This window comes from Lutra lutra, chromosome 2 (assembly GCF_902655055.1).
Source record: "Lutra lutra chromosome 2, mLutLut1.2, whole genome shotgun sequence".
In the NCBI taxonomy this organism is placed as follows: domain Eukaryota; kingdom Metazoa; phylum Chordata; class Mammalia; order Carnivora; family Mustelidae; genus Lutra; species Lutra lutra.
In genome coordinates this window covers 192,225,053-192,242,228 of record NC_062279.1, presented here as the reverse complement: position 1 = coordinate 192,242,228, position 17,176 = coordinate 192,225,053, and the positions used below count along the sequence as shown (strand labels likewise).

Below are 17,176 nucleotides of genomic sequence, written 5' to 3'. Positions count from 1 at the left end.
CTAGTATCAAACTGACCTATATTGACCAGTACCTTTCCCCCAACTCATCTCACATTTTAAATTTTCTGTATGCTTTTCAAAAAAAGCTATAGAAACACTTTCAAAACTAGTGAATAAGGAAAACAATACAACTTTAAAATTACAAGTAAAATTTCCATTAAAAATTTTAGAAACAAGGGGCGCCTGGGTGGCTCAGAGGGTTAAAGCCTCTGCCTTCGGCTCAGGTCATGATCCCAGGGTCCTGGGATCGAGCCCCGCATCGGGCTCTCTGCTTCGCGGAGAGCCTGCTTCCTCCTCTCTCTCTGCCTGCCTCTCTGCCTACTTGTGATCTCTGTCTGTCAAATAAATAAATAAAAAATATTAAAAAAAATTTTTAGAAACAAAATCTGTCAACTCAGTAAGAGTTACTCCTTTCAAGAAAAAAAGTCAGATATCTGGATTTTGTTGTTCATTAATTCCTCTCAGATTCAAGTTTCTGACATTGTACTGCAACTGAAAATGCACAGAACAATTTCCAAATCTGAGAATTTTATAGAGCAAATACATTGCAATATTGTTGGTGCATAAGATAGGAAAGAGGAGGCAGAGGAGAGAGAGAATAGTTGAGTGAGAGTAGGAGAGCTTTTGGATAGCAGATCTAAACCTCCAAGCCAAGAAAGAAAGCATTGATGATGAGTTCAATCTCACCATGCTTAACAAATAAACTCTAACCTACCGTTTCGACCATTTTGTTTTAAAGTATTTGCGGAGAGCTGGATAGTGCTTCCGTGACCCATGTTTTCTGGAAATTTTAGGTCTTCTAAGTTTCCTTCCGTGCTCAGCCTTGCAACTTCCAACTCTGTTAATGGCAAAGAGTTATCAGTGCTCATTGAGAAATACACCAAAGCTAAGATGATTTCCTAAATTACTTAAATATTTCTGAAATCAAAATACCAGAATTAATGTTCTACTAATTTATAGTAGTCAAAATGAATAATGGTTCAATGTTCCATTTCAAAAGTATTTCTTTAGTACTTTATTTTTAAAATAAGACAAAAACTATTAAGTAGGTAAATAAGAACACAAATATATCAATTATAAAGCCTAAAATTTAAAATCAAGCTCAAATCCTTATGCTTTGTCAACTTTGTTACTATATCTTCCAAATATTGTTACTATATTTTCAAAATATTATCTTTCTTTTGTGAATTAAGTAAAAGTCTCTTTATAATCTAGAGCTGCACTATTATATCAATATTGATCGATCTTTAAATCTAATAAGTTTGAAATAGCTTTATCAAATCTTCTGAAATAAAACTGTCAGCTACATCCTTATGCACAATAAAAATAGATTTATACTCCTTATGAGCCAATAACACAATTACAAAAAAACACTGCTTTATCACCTTCACTTAAATGAGTGATTTTTTTGTAATACATAATTCAGAGATATTCTTATCATAACTGACATGACCCATAGGCACTATTAGGAGGATAAATTTTAAATAGCACAATGCAGACATCGATACACATGGACATAAAAAACTAATTAGCTAACTAAAGGACCTAACTGTGAGTGATCTCAGGCTAATATATCCAATATTGGGATATCCTAAGGAGGGTAACACACATGCTTATGAGGAATGACTCTTTTAAGCCAATGGCAGGTGATATCCTTCTAATTATAGAAAAAAAAATCACTTATCTCCACTGAAATAAAAGTCACTCATAATACCTGCACTACCACAGAAATTTTTTCTTTCTCTCTTCTGTCCAAGGGTCTCTGGTCCTTCTGTATAACAAAGGCCACTTACGAATATTGTCTGTGTTCTCCCTGACAATGTCAGTCTTCAAAAGGTTATCGGCCAGGACAAAAGCACTTTCCTCCACAGTGTCAAGCAACATGGTCGCTGCCCGTAGCTGATCGCTTGTAGTCAGGTCTCTCCACGCATTTGAGGCTTGTGGCTGGAGAAGGTTGTTAACTGTCTCGACCATCGCCTACAAGAGGATGAACAAAATGACAGAGGTCTCTAGTGAACTCACAGAGCTGTCAGAAATCCAGGTGTACATGTTGCTCAGCAAGCAAGGATCAGCGGTGTGCATGGGTTCAGTATTGTCCTAGCCTCCCCTGTGACTTGCTGCAGCAGAAGCATTCATTATTGTGTTCTGTTAAAGCCCTAGCTGAGACTGCAAGGCAAGAGAAAAACCAGCTTTTGTTTTGAAGGACAACAAATAGATCCATGCTTGCTTCTTAGAATCAATAGCAAAGGCTTCAATAAGACTATAATCACATAATTAAATTATTTGGCTGTGGAACTGCTGGCAAGTAATTTAAGCCAACACTTTTATCATATCACCCACAAAAAATCATTTTTTCCCCTACATATCACCATAAAACTAAATGCTGAATGCAGCAGAGGTTAAAGGGATGACAACAGACAGGACAATATAAGAATTTGTTGCCTATAAGTTGAGGACTCACTGAACAAACCAACTTTTTTTTCTTAGCCAGCTGGGAAAATGTCAGAATGGGAAAAATATCAAAGCATACATACTTCCAGGGGCTTGGGATATGTTATGTGTGAAGAAAAACCTTCATGCTGTTTAGTATTAGGGAAGGGAATAAACAATTGGAACTTGCTACCTGTGGCCCTCAGGTGTTTTCCTTTAAAAAAAAAATCAGCAGTAGGTACACATAGAGATAAAAAGCCACAGTTCTCATTGCTTCCTCCAAAAGAATCATCTCCCTAGTTACAATTTATATATTTCCTGTGGTTAGGTTTATGCTCTAGGTTACAAAGGAAAACAAAACAAAACAAAACAAAACAAAACAAAATGGTTCTCCCAATAAGGTCTTCTTAAGGTTTCATTCAAACACAGAATTGCAAAATAGAAAAAATATAACACCTGCAGTTTGAAAGTGATCATCCCTGAATCCATTGATTATGAAATATACATCCAATCGAGAAAAAATTTGAATAAACAGCCAACACAGGCAATTTCTAGGCAGTGCATGGGTGTTTTAAAACAAGCCTCGTCTTATTGACACATTGGCAGAAGGATTAGGAGAGATTGAAGAAATACCCATTGCACTGCCATGTTTTCTTCTGGCTGGTGTTTTCATAGTAACCGACTCACAACTGTTAAAAATTCAGCTTCATAATGAAACACCTTGGCTGCCAATTAACACCAGCTTCAAAACCTAATTTGCCTTTTGATAAGAGTTGTTTTTTCTTGATATTTTTCCCAGCTACTCCAAGTTTTGGCCAAAAATCAACCTCACTGGACTCTCATGTAAACTAGTCCTACTTGCAACTTGAGTACTTTGCATCATTTAAAAACAAACAACAAACAAAAAAACACCAAAAAAAAAAAATTCTCATGAGTTTAATAACTGGGCGTTCTCACATAGTCTGCTTAGTTCTGCCATGTGTTCTGAGTTTAAAGCATGACCTAGAAGCCAGACAAAAGCATTGCCATTCACAACAAAATGATTTGCTTTCCAGGAAGTTCTCTATAGTGATAATGCCAAGAGGATATGCCAAAAAGGAGGTGCCACATAGGAAACAAATGAACAAAAACAAGTTTAGGTATTTTCAGAAGCCAGAGAACATTGACCTCCAGGGTGCGAAGAAGTATTCTTTCCGTGATTAGATGATGCTCTGAATTCATTAGAAATGCTCTGAAAATCCCACACACAACAGAAATTATGCCTGTTCTTTAAGGAGCAGCCATTGTAAGATTAGTGAAGAATCTTACACCAAGTAAGTCTTATCCCAGGGAAAGTTTTATTGGGGACAATGCAATATTTCTGCTCTGCCCTTTGTTTTCAATTTTTTTTTTTAATTTAAGAAATGCAAAAGGAGGGAAAAAGGAAAAAAAAAAAAAACACAAGAAAAATAAACAACTGGGGTGCCTGGGTGGCTCAGTTGGTTAAGTAACTGCCTTGGGCTCAGGTCATGATCCTGGAGTTCCGGGATAGAGTTCCGCATCAGGTTTCCTGCTTGGCAGGGAGTCTGCTTCTCCCTCTGACCCTCCCCCTTCTCATGCTCCCTCTTTCTCTCATTTTCTCTCTCTCTCTTTCAAATAAATAAAATCTAAAAAAAAAAAAAAAAAAAGAAAGAAAAAGAAATAACTATGGTCAACTCTGAGAATGTTCTAAACAGCCACCTGTTTACAATAGATTGCATTAGGTAAAATACCATGTTTGAATTGGTAACTAACGAATCAAAGGCACCTCTAATTAAATTATCTTAGTTTTGCCTACGAAAATGTATGTAGTACAATATTTTCATAGTTATAAATTTTAAGTACATTTATGACAATTCCATCTTCCCAAATAAATCAGGATCTTTAAAGAAGTTTTCTATTAAAGCCCAAATGATTTCAAAGTTTATTATAGAAATGACAGACATAATATATGGTCCTAAAACCTTGGATAGGTTAGGCACAAATCTAATATTTACTTATTCTTCTTTAAAAAGCACGTGTTGTGGGGTGCCTGGATGGCTCAGTCGTTGAGCGTCTGCCTTCAGCTCAGGTCATAATCTCAGGGTCCCGGGATCAAGCCCCGCAACAGGCTCCCTGCTCATTGGGGGAGGCTACTTCTCCCTCCCCCTCTGCCTGCTGCTCCCCCTACTTGTGTGCTCTCTCTGTGTCAAATAACTAAATAAAGTCTTAAAAAAAAAAAAAAAGCATGTGGTGTGATTGCTTAAGTATCAACATAAGGAAATTTCAACACATGGAATTCTGTAGTGCGAAAACAAGAATATGGAATTGGGAATCCCATCTGCTGAGCTTGTACCTGGACTGTGCCACTTACTAGCTGTATGATGTTGTGCAAGTCACTTAACTTGTCTGCAGTTGATCCACAAATCAGAGACGATAGGATAACCATTTTGTACTGCATGGCGATACAAATGCATTTATGTTGGCTGGCTCATAACACATGTTCAAGGTGTAACCTTACATGGACTTTCATTGGATATCTAAGTCCACCTTAGGAGGAAGAGAGGTCTTCACTGATGGAAGCATAGGTTATACCTGATAATTACAAAATATCTGTTCTGAAGTGAGATCCCAAAGGATTAACTTCTACAATGTAACCTTCATGAATCAACCTGTTTCACAACTTAACTACTAAAGACTATATCACCTGAAGCTTTGAGGAATAGGACAGGACAGGAACATGTGTATTAAATAATTCATAATGTGTATTTTAGAAGTTTGAACAGCATGGTTAAGTCAGTCTAATAGCTTTATCATTAATGCAGTTTGTTTAAACTTTCCAGTGTTTGTTGACATGTCCCTGTTACCAGCTTAATGAAGGCCAATTACTCACACCCTTCAATGACAAAAGACTGTATTTTGTTTTCCTTGTACATTTTTGCATTTGTAAGTTTACCCACAAATGATGACACTGTATCATCATATGTAGTGATATGTGTGGTTTTGTTTTTGTTTTGTCACACTAGTTATTTGCATTGCTCTCATTAGTTCAACATCTCTTTAAAACAGGGTCATGGAGGAGAGGAAAAAATAAAACAAGATGAAACTAGAGAGGGAAACAAACCATAAGAGACTCAATCATAGGAAACAAACTTAGGGTTTGTTGGAGGGATGGGATGTGGGGGGCTGGAGTAACTGGGTGATAGACATTAAGGAAGGAATGTGATGTAATGAGCACTGGGTGTTATATAAGATTGCTAAGTCACTCACCTCTACCTCTGAAACCAACAGTGCATTATATGTGAATTAATTGAATTTAAATTAAAAAAAAAGAAAGAAAGAAATCCAAGGACAGAAGCTTGAGAAGTACCTAACTTTAAGGAATTTAAGGAATGTATTGAGGAGGAAAATATCTAAAGCCAGAGTAAGTGATCTAAGACAAAGCAGAAAATCTGGGAGAGTATAGGGTCTAAGCCAAGGATTGATTGATTGATTGACTGATTGATTGATTTTAAGCCAAGGATTTATTATGAGATTTGTATCCATACAGATTTTTTAAAAACCACTGTAATTGTCCAAAGAAATAAAAATGAATGAGTAACAGGGATGAGTGCTATAGCAAGGAAAAACATAAATGGGACTTAAAAGAGCTTAATGGCTATTTAATTTACAAATCAATCCCCAAGGCAACTTCTTCAAGTAGTCAGTGGTTTCCTATGTTGTGTTCCCATAGCTCTTGGTGCATATTCCTTTATTATGGCACTTACATGCCATATTATAATTTGTCTGTTTTATACATTAAAATGTAAGTACTCTAAAAATAAAAAAAAAACAGGTTGATTTTCATTTTATTTGGTTACAAGGGCATTAGCTTAACTATGCTTAGAACCAAAGCTGAACAGGGAATGTACAATGAATTTGATTAAAGTGAGGTATGGGGATATCATTTAGTGTCCAACAGCTCTGACTGACTTCTCTTTTTCTGCTATAAATAATTTTCTGATCTAAAATTTACATGATAAAGTTGAAAAAAAATACACTTGACCCAGCATTTATCATAAAGACAAGACTTGATCCACGAGAACAAAAAAAAGAAAAGAAAAAAAAATCATCTAATGGTTTTGCTGTATACAGACTGAAATAATCTAAAATTCTGAAAATAAATTTAATCAACACTGTCCTTGTCAGAAACTAAATGTTAACTCACTTTATTTTCTTTTCCAAATCACTAGAATCTGAATAGGAGATGGCACTGGAAATTTGCATTCTAGTTGTCACTAAATTTCATTGTGTCTTTGGACACATTTATGTTTTTTAACCAATCAACAAAGTGGGAGCTACATGAGAAAATAAGGTTCATTATGTTTCAAATTGAGAGAGTTAGGGGTTTTCTGCTATTACATATCACTCTTCTCATTATATAGTTTATGGCTAGACTTTAAAGTGACTTTTGACTGTTTCTAAAAATCAAATATAAGTTAGAAAGTGTAAAATTCACTTAGATTCGTACCATGATCATGAGCATACTATATCCTTCTGGACATATATTTGCAGGACACAATATTATTGGATCTTCTTATCATAAAACTCAGATCTTAGGCAAATTCATTTGACTAGTTTTACTTGTAGCATTTAATTATAGTATGTTTGTTAAAGGACGTTACGAAGTGTAATCTCATACTATTTCAAAAGGGAGGATTTACTTATTTGCTATGACTACAGTGAAAATTTGTGTGTTGGGGGGCAGCTATATATCTCTCTAGGATCAACTTTTGTCATATTTCACATATTTCACAAAGCACATATCCAGGATCAGGAATGACAGTCCTATCAATGGTACTTCTTACCCAGGTGAGCAGTAAATCTTAAACTAAGTAAGTGAAGTCATCTTGGAGAACTTAGTTACCCCTCTTTCCTCACTTGAAAACCTCCAAACTAAAGACTCAAATAGAATGAATGCTTGTGAAAAGATATGTAACGTTAAGGGGTACAGGGGTGGCTCAGTTGGTTAAGTGTGTCTTGGGCTCAGGTCATGATATCAAGGTTTGGGGATCAAGTCCCGTTTGACAATGGGCTCCTTGTTCAGCAGGGAGCCTGCTTCTCCCATTCCGTCTGTCTGTTCCCCCTGCTTGTGTTCTCTGTCAAATAAATAAATTAATTTAAAAAAAAAGATATGTAACTTTACCGCCATTGCATTTTTCTGAAAATAGGCTAATCATAAGCTCATTCAGGTTTTAGCTCAGGTACAAAGAAGTCTTCAATTATCAGTAAAGCTAGGGAGAATCCCCCCACCCTTAAATCTGTTAACTGTTCTGTTTTCTTTGTATCATGAGTCATTATCTAAAGTATCTGAAATATGTATTTATCTACATGGCTATTTCAGAACTCTCACTCAAGAAAAGGTATGCTTCATGAGGGCGGCAACTCTGTCATTTCTAAGTGCCCAAAACTCTGCCCAACACATAGTAAGTGCTCAATGAACGACTGCTTTCTAATGAAGATTCATACTTCAGTGAGTCTTCTCCATTTTCATACCAGTAGGAAAAAAAAAAAATCTCTGAAATTCTTGGTTTTATGAGAGCAAAGAATATGTAAGTACAAATGGGGAGAAAACCAAACAAAACAAAACAAAACAAAATCCAAAAAACAAACAAACAAAAACCTAGTAACTGGTCAATATTATCTAAAACTTTATCATTTAGAGATTCAGTGCCATAATGGGTTCCCCATTTTAGTACTTAGTCACCTTGAATAGAACTGTCCATACTCGTGGTCTGGCTTTCTAATGAGTTTATGATGTTCTTAGGGGAAAGACCATGTTCACTGGTGTTTTCTGAGGATAAATTTTAGTGCCTTTGAGACCTTTTAGACACTCAAAAAATGCTCAGTAAGCAAAGATAACCTACTTTTACTAACAAATCATTAATGATCTTACATGTAATAAGAAAATGAAAACACCTTTTAGTTTTACAGCTTTTTGCCATGTCTCCCAAGAGGGCCTCTAAGAGAATGAAGTGCTCAGATATCACAGGGTTTGGAGGGAAGACAGGCTGAATGAGAGGGAATTAAGAAGACAATCAGAGTTCAAAAGGAGAAAAGCAGAACCACAGGCTATTGTAGTAAATGCAAACCACAAGGCGTAACAACAATATATTCTACAAAAAGCTTTCCAAAATGTTTTTAAGTGTACCAAAGCTCACTTTCTCACTTTCAATGTAATTCAATGAGGTCCTATTAAGAATGTATGATATGCAAAAAACTAGGGAAGTCACTGTTGGAGGAGGTTAGGAAAGAGAGGAAAACACAGAGTCAGCTTTCAATTTGTCTACACTCCAAGGCAGAAGGTAAGCACAAAATAGAGCTAAGGACTCACAGCATATGGGACAAAAAGTAATGAGGAAGGAAGATCAAGAAAAGATCTCAGAAGGTGCGTGATTTTGAGTTAGACACTAAAAGATGAATAAACTTGCCTCGATTATGATGAGGACACTTGAGGCTAAAGGGCATAGTAAGCAAGTTAATGACTAAAACAAAACAAAGCCGGTACTAAGGCGAGGAATGTTCTAGGTTTGGAATGAGAAGAGTGTGTGGTGCATGGAAAAAGAATGTTAAAAGGTGGTATAGTGGGAGAAATGGTAAGGAGCAGTTAGATCTTTAGGATGGTAGAAGTTTGGGCTTTACTGCATAGAAAATATTCAGCCAGTAAATATTTTTAAACAAAGGAGTTATATATTTAGATACGTTTAGAGTAGGAGTGTGAAGATGCCCCCCCCCCAAACAAAACAGAATGGAAAGTGAATCCTATATTAAGCTCATTCAGTATTTTTTAAAAGTTCTTTTGTGTTACAATAAAGCAGATATTTATAAATACGCAAATTATCGTTAGGCAGCCCATTAGAAAGTCAAGAGCAATTATTTCCTCTTAGTGGATGAATTCATGGTAATAAATTGCTGACATTCTTTTGGAAAACTCTCCAGTGATATAAAATTTTATTTTACTCTTTACTTCTACATTATTTTTTTTATGTGTTCTCCCGAATGCAATATTTCTTCATCAATACATACTGTAATCATTATGCTGAACATGGCTATTTAATTCTTACATACTATATATGCAATTATGTTTAAATATTTTTTCTTCATGTGTAAACCTCAAGATATGCAAAGAGAAGTAAGTCTTCTGTTCTCTGCTCCCATCCCGCTATCTGATTATATATGTGTGTGTGTGTGTGTGTGTGTGTGTGCGTGCATGTGCAATATTATATAACACATAATTACATATATAGTATAGTTGCTATTAATTTATAATTTGAAAAATAAAGCTTTAATTCTTCATTTTTGACTTCTTGATATGAAGATTATCATTTGAGAATAAAAGAAAATGGAGTGAAAGTTTAAAATCATTACTGAATAGGGCACATTGTACTCTAATCTACGCTTATATATTGATTCAAATGAAAATTTTATAGGTCAAATGTTAGAGGAGTCTTCAAAACAGTTTTGAACTTGCAGGTTTTTTATTAGAAGTGAAGTTGAGTGACTGATATTTACACATCTGATCAATAACCTAAGGTTCTTTCTATAATCACTGTCATTTAGTATTACTAAAAATATAAAAACTACTAATCTCTGAACTCCCTTTTCTATTACAGTGAAGTGTTGGCATTTTCAAATCTTAATTAAAATTAGATTATATAACACAACTGACCTTAATATAGTGATAAGAGCTTTTAACAGTAGAACAAGATGAACCTTAAATTTCACAGAAAAGATTCTGCCTCTTTAAGAGATCCCTTGTTGCTTAAAAATGTACTGCTTTTAGCAAACTGTAATTTATTGTACTATTTTAAAAATCTCATTTAGGATTAAATGATTGAATGCTGTCAAATAAATCTATGTTGTGTTACAGGAATTAAATAGAGCTATAAACTTGACTCAAACTTCTGGCTAACTCAATATTTATTCAACAAATATTAACGAAGTACTTTCAACTGGGATGCTGCGAGAAAGACAGATGTTCCCCGTCCTTAAGAGTAATGACAATATAGCGACGCCAGACTATTAAACAAGTAGAAACATGGCCAGCGTTCTAATAGTGGAAACACAGGGATCAAGCACCGTATCGAAGAGGCTCCATGAAGTAGAATTCCAAGCTTAAATTCGACTTTGGCCAAAGAGGCAAAAGGTAGAGCATGTGCATATAGATGTGGACGGGAAACAGAACAAACACCCCCCCAGGAACTGAAAAGGATTCCTATGGCAGAGCAGAGTACAATGGGTTCAGTGGCAAGATAGTGAGTGAAGACTAGCTTCCAAAGAAGTTTGCAAACCATGTTTGATATGTACGATTCTTCTTAAAAACCATAAGAAGTCACTGAAAAACTTAAAGAAGAGGAGTGATATACATCGCAATGGTTAATATGCATGGAATACTGGAGCCGGATAACTGGGTGGTGCAGTCAGGTAAGCATCCGACTCTTGGTTCGGGCTCAGGTCATGACCTCAGGGTTGTGAGATCGAGCCCCACAGCAGGCTCTGCGCTGAAATGGAGTCTGCTTAAGATTCTCCCTTCCTTTCCCTCTGCCCCTCCTGCTCGTGCTCTCTCTCTCAAATAAATAAATAAACATTTAAAAATATATGTATTGAGTATGTTCTCAACTCTCATCTGAATGCTTTATTCGTCAACTCCTTTAATTTTGACAATAACTAAATGAGGTGGAAATGAATATCCTCATCTTGCAGGGGGAAAACTAAGAAAAAGTAAAGTAACTTGCTAAAGGTTAATTAACTAACTTAGGGCAGAACCAGGGTTCAAATCTGTACAGACTCTGGGGATGAAGAAAAGTTGGGATTCCACAGGCAATTTAAAAAATTTGTTGATTAATTAAAGTCAGTTGGTAGGGAAAATAAATGCAGCGCACAGAATTTGAGTGCCGGCAACGAGGTGGCACTCATTTAAAGTGGACATAAAGAGAAGCAAATTTTTGTTCATTAAAAGATAGAGGGTGCCTATTTTGAGTGCAAGGTACTTGAATGGAATCAATTTAAAAGGTCTACAGAAGCCTGGTAAGGAAGGAAAAACCTTCCCTCTACTCTACCCGCTTAGGGTATATACTGATTTAATGCCAGGACCTGAGAATTAAACCATCAGATAAACAGAAAAAAAGCATTACACTTTTATTTAATATTTTTATGTGCATATAGGAACTTATAGAGGAAAAACAAAGGCTTAAAGAAGCAGTGACCTGAGCTGAATGAAGGCAGAGGCTTTAACCCACTGAGCCATCCAGGCACCCCTATGTAATTTTTTAAACAAAAGAACAACATGGGGCGCCTGGGTGGCTCAGTGGGTTAAGCCGCTGCCTTCGGCTCAGGTCATGATCCCAGGTCCTGGGTTCAAGCCCCGCATCGGGCTTTCTGCTCAGCGGGGAGCCTGCTTCCTCCTCTCTCTCTGCCTGCTTCTCTGCCTGCTTGTGATTTCTGTCAAATAAATAAATAAAATCTTAAAAAAAAAAAAAAGAACAACACATTTGGGAAGAAATGACAAGATAAAGGAAAAGGATTTAAGCTTTCAGGAACGGTAAACTGTAGGAAAGTAACTGGGAGATATATAGGGGAAACTAATGGAAGATAAGGGTTAATTTCATGTGTCTGTTGCTTTTAGCTTGAAATATTGAATATGGCCAAGTGGCATAATTGGAGCATGTTCTTACCCCCTCAGCTGCAGCTTACTCAAACATCTGTTCCTGACATAGGTTTAGGCACAATGAGGTTAAATCAGAAGCAAGCTCTTGGTATGTCTGAAATTACCCAGATAAACTTGTAGAAGAACTGAGAAACACTAATGATAGGGGAGGAAACGTAGAAAGAATAGTCAACAACTGAGATGAAAAAAACAGAGCCAGAAGAGTGTGGTATCACACAGGGTTAGGGACGAGAGGGACCACCGGTTTCAAAATGAACTCGAACTTAAAAATATCCAAAATGCCCTTCTTCTTGAAATAATAATGACTCTAGGTATTTTTTTCTGAGAACTGGCAGAATGGTTGTGAACCAAAGAGAAAACAAAACAAAACAAAACACAGAGAAGCTGTTCTTGAGGGACCATCGGTTCAGCTTTATGAATTTTTACTTTGAAGTAGGATATATAAATATATAAAATTATGTATATTAGTAAAAAAAAAGACCCTAAAAAAGTATATGCTTGTAAACAGTATTGTTTAGAAGTATATAAATTAAAACCCGAAGAGTCTGTTTATGGGACAACAGCAGCAACCTCACCCAAAGAAGAAATCACTTCAAGAGTTTGTTGTGGATCCCTCCAGACTTGGAAATATTCATACGTACATGCCAACAAATGTGACCATATATATAATCATATCATATAAGATTATATATAATATATAATCTTATCATGATATATGTAATCATGCTGTTATCTGTTGGTTTTTGCTTGCCTGTTTGTTTTCTCCTCTAACACAGCACACCGGCCTTTCTAAACCAACACAAGATCTACCTCATTCCTTCTGCGACTGAGGGAGTACTCCATTATTTGGTACGGCAGTTGATTCAGCCCATGTCCTACTAAAAGAGTTAAGTTGTTTTGTTGATGTAAACCATGATACAAGGCTACCTTGTGATTCTTGCTTATTTATTTATTTATTCCTTTCTGAGGAGGAATGCTGCCCCACTGTGTGGGTCTACCACAAGCTACTCCCAAAGTCCTCATTGGAAGCAGAGAGAACCATACAGAGAACAATACTGTTCTATGGTTTATAATAAGATCCATGAAAAAAATATTGTAAAAACATGGATAAGGATAAACATAGTCTTCTCTGGTAGGATATTTAAGAGGCTGATAATAGTGATTGCTTTGAAGGAGAGCTGAATGCCTGGGGAGAGAGAGGGGCGGCAAGATTGTGCTCTACAACTCCAGGAGGCACCTTCAACTAGATTTCACTGTGAGGGGCACGCCCCCGTTGCAAGGCACGGCCATGGCAGGTGGCCAAGACATTTTTATTATTCTTACGTTTTGAATTTTAAAGATTTTATTTATTTATTTATTTATTTATTTATTTATTTATTTGTCAGAGAGAGAGAGGGAGAGAGAGCAAGCACAGGCAGACAGAATGGCAGGCAGAGGCAGAGGCAGGTTCCCGGACGAGCAAGGAGCCCGATGTGGGACTCGATCCCAGGACGCTGGGATCATGACCTGAGCCGAAGGCAGCTGCCTAACCAACTGAGCCACCCAGGCGTCCCACGTTTTGAATTTTAAATGATGTGCCTATATTAGCTATTAAAAAGCAACAACCACTACTACTTAAAAAGAAGAAAAACGCTATCTAAAAATGGTTTGAAATTACCTTTTTTTAAAAAAAGATTTTATTTATTTATTTGACAGACAGAGATCACAAGTAGGCAGAGAGGCGGGCAGAGAGAGAGAGAGGAGGAAGCAGACTCCCTGCTGAGCAGAGAGCCTGATGCAGGGATCGATCCCAGGACCCTGGGATCATGACCAGAGCCGAAGGCAGGGGCTTTAACCCACTGAGCAACCCTTGAAATAACCTTTTTAACAAAACGATTGCCCAAACTAACAGAATCATCAAAAGAGAATTTTAATTGGTAGTTAGGGTTCAAAAGTAACCCTATATGGTTTTAAATCTATGGTAGATTATTATATCAAAACTGGATGAAGATATCAATATGTACCATCACATAAGAAAAAGAAGTATTTTTGGTTGCCTCTAAAAATGCTAGCTGCCCAATAACACTCCCTGACTTAGACACAGAATCACTGGACACTGCCCACCTATGAATCTTCTGGAACATTCTAAGAAGAGACGAATCTTTTAGTTGCTTGTCCTTCTCCTTCTTCAGTGTAGAGATTAGCATGAAGAGATGACTGGAGCCTAAGCCATCGTCTCATGCTGAGGATGGAAGTCCATGTGTTAAAGATAATAGAATAGAAAAACAGAGGAAGCCTTGGTTTCTGAAGTGGAATTTTCATGCTAATCCTGGACTAACTACATTGTGTGCATTTCTTTTTCAAGCATGTGAATAAAGCCCTGGTTTGTTTAAGCTACCTAGTTAAGTTTTTGTTACTACTAGCTGTATAAAAATCGTACATTAGAGGAAAATATGAAAATTATAACTCTGTTGGGAGCAGTACTAAAAAAATCATTTGTTTGGTTCCAAGTCATCAGGCAACTGCTTTGCTGTAAATTACCCCTTAAAACTTTCATTTCTTTTCTGACCTGCACCAGAAAAGGTAATGATAACTTCAGAAAGTAGGATTTTAAATCTGCAATGCTATTTTTAATATCCTTTTCCTTCTGGTTTGCTTATGTGATCATAAAGATACTAAAGAAATAGCAAAGTAAATTGATGTGTATTCTTTTTGGGTTTGCACAGATATAATATCCATTTATATTCCATGTACTCAAAAACCTTTCTGCAGGTAAACCCTTCAGAAAGCAAGGATGCATTAGAAATGATTTTAAATTAACAATTTTAAAGTTAGGTAATGACCCAGGCTCTGATTAAAAAATAACAACCGAGAATGCAGCTTGGTGAAGAGAAGTGGGAAAATATTTTTGTTTTAGATGAAAATATTTTATTTAAAAACAGAAGGGTTTTTTTTTTTTTAACCCTCATAAGAATTACTTCCTGAAGCAGTCATAAACCATGTATATACAAAGAACGGCTGGAACATTTTGTTTATTTATAGGAAACGTGCAAAATGGAAGAGTCGGAAATGACTCTGGAAAGCAGCCCTCACCGCTTGACCTGACACATTCACCACAGGAATTCTGAGAGATTCCCAGAATGATGTTCTTTGCACGTCAGAGTAGGATCTCCATCATCAACATCTGCCATCGTCCTGTAGAGGTTTTTTAATTATTAGGGTTCTAATAGAGAACTGACCTGTTCAAGTTAAATAATGACCTGTATAAGTTACCCTGCATACGTGACATACGGTTTTACTGTCTTTTGATTCAATGATGGCTTTATAACAGCATTTCAGGACTACAACTTACCGGGCAGGATTCTTAGGACTTCTTGATGTAAAGAAAACTACTCTGGTTTGGTAGATGGAAGTCACTTTCTTTGATCTCAATGTCTTTTAGCAATAGGTTCAGGGCACCCGAAACACGCAGGGTGCAGATTTATATTTTCTCTCTTACTGACACAAATCAAGTGCAGATTTATCAAGCTGTGAAATATATTAAGTTCACAGGGTTTTAACAAAGGGTTACCAAACCTCAAGAACCTGCTGTGATTCAAACTACTTTCAGATGTCCTTTTAATTATATTAAATGAAAGTTTGGGTTGGCTTTGATGCTTATGGGCAAACATCGAAATCTCTTGAAAGATCTGCTAAAAGTACTCCCTGTTGCTGTAGTTAATATACTACATTGTATGCACACCACTACCCAATTTATTCTAGCCACTTTAACAAGGCTATCCAGCCTGACAGGCCACACAGAATAGTATCACAAGTGAGGCAAAGTACAAATCATTAGAGGACTCCGAAAGTTGTTTGACAAGCACCACGGAGCTCTTTGTCACACAGCCAATTAAGTGACCAAACAAGGAACTTGAAAATACTCATTAATTTCTTCCTAGCAGTATAAGTGGAGGTTAGAATCCTTCTTGTCTTATGCACCAAAGGCAGACAAGTAAAACGGGCATAATTCAGTTTGCGCTTTGTCAAAGGTGCAAGTAGGAACTTGGGTTCACAGAAAGTCTGCATTAAAAGCCCAAAAATGAAAGGAAGAGGTAAAATGTTTTGACAGTCCATACCATAATATAGCTATGTGGGCTCTGGGGTTTTTTTTTTTTTCTTTTCTTTTTTTTAATTAAGCAAAAGTTGACATTCCTTCTCATCACCAAAAAGCTGTGTCAGCATTTCTGAGCAGAGCCAACTGCCCCCGGCACGACTTCCTCGTCTGTGAAACACAACCCTCGGCGGACCCTCGAAGGCCACGCTCGGCAGGTCTTCCTTGCTCCTTGAGGCTGCTCTTTGGCTTTTCCTTGCTTTCTCTTCTCCCTGACCCCTTCGAGTCGGATCGAGTCCTGGGGCTCAGGCCTAGATTCTTCTCTCTCCTTTCCCTACACGCATTCCCCCGTCATCAAGCACGTCGGCTGCCAATGCCACTGGGAGTCCACGGTTGCCAAACGGCTCTTTCTAGCCTGACCTCTGAACTGAACTTCATGCTTGTTACATGACTGCAGACGTAACATCCGCCTTGCCCAGGGATAGGGATCTCAACGCGGACAAGCCCCGGAGTTGAAGCCCTTGGTGTGCGTGTCCCAACTTGGTCGGAGACGGACCACCCCAACCGGGACTTCATCCTTCCGATTGCTCCTGTAAAACACTTTCTGTCATGTTTGACTCCCCTTCCTCTGACATTTCACATCCAACCCCTAGCAAGTCCTGTTTGTTACACTTACAAGAAAAGAAAAAAAAAAAAAAATCCTGAACCTGAGTAATTATGTCAGCATCTCACACTCCTATTCTGTTTGTCCATTATTGTCCTTGGTCACCCTGGGTTTCAGCCCTTAGTTTTCCTGCAAAAACCTACGCTTCATTTTTTAAAACAGATTAGTTCATGTCATCACTCTGCTCAGAAACCTGGAGTGGCTTACGGTGTCTATGGGAATAAACGCCAGCGTCCTTGCAACGCTCTCTCAGATCTGGGCCCTTGCCACCGCGCAGATGCATGCCCTGTGACCCTCTTCTCTTTTA

General features: G+C 37.2%; 1 protein-coding gene across 14 annotated transcripts in view; it reads right to left on the bottom strand.

Annotated features, from left to right (window-relative positions):
• The window catches only part of ADGRL3 (adhesion G protein-coupled receptor L3), an 846,536-nt gene that overhangs the window by 145,822 nt on the left and 683,538 nt on the right, over nucleotides 1-17,176 (bottom strand). For all 14 annotated transcript variants that reach the window (XM_047719410.1, XM_047719413.1, XM_047719415.1 and 11 more), the window contains 2 exons: nucleotides 1,794-1,977; nucleotides 716-838 (listed from right to left, as the gene is read on the bottom strand). In XM_047719410.1, the coding sequence (XP_047575366.1) occupies nucleotides 716-838; nucleotides 1,794-1,977 (307 nt within the window). The remainder of the gene's footprint in view (nucleotides 1-715; nucleotides 839-1,793; nucleotides 1,978-17,176) is intronic.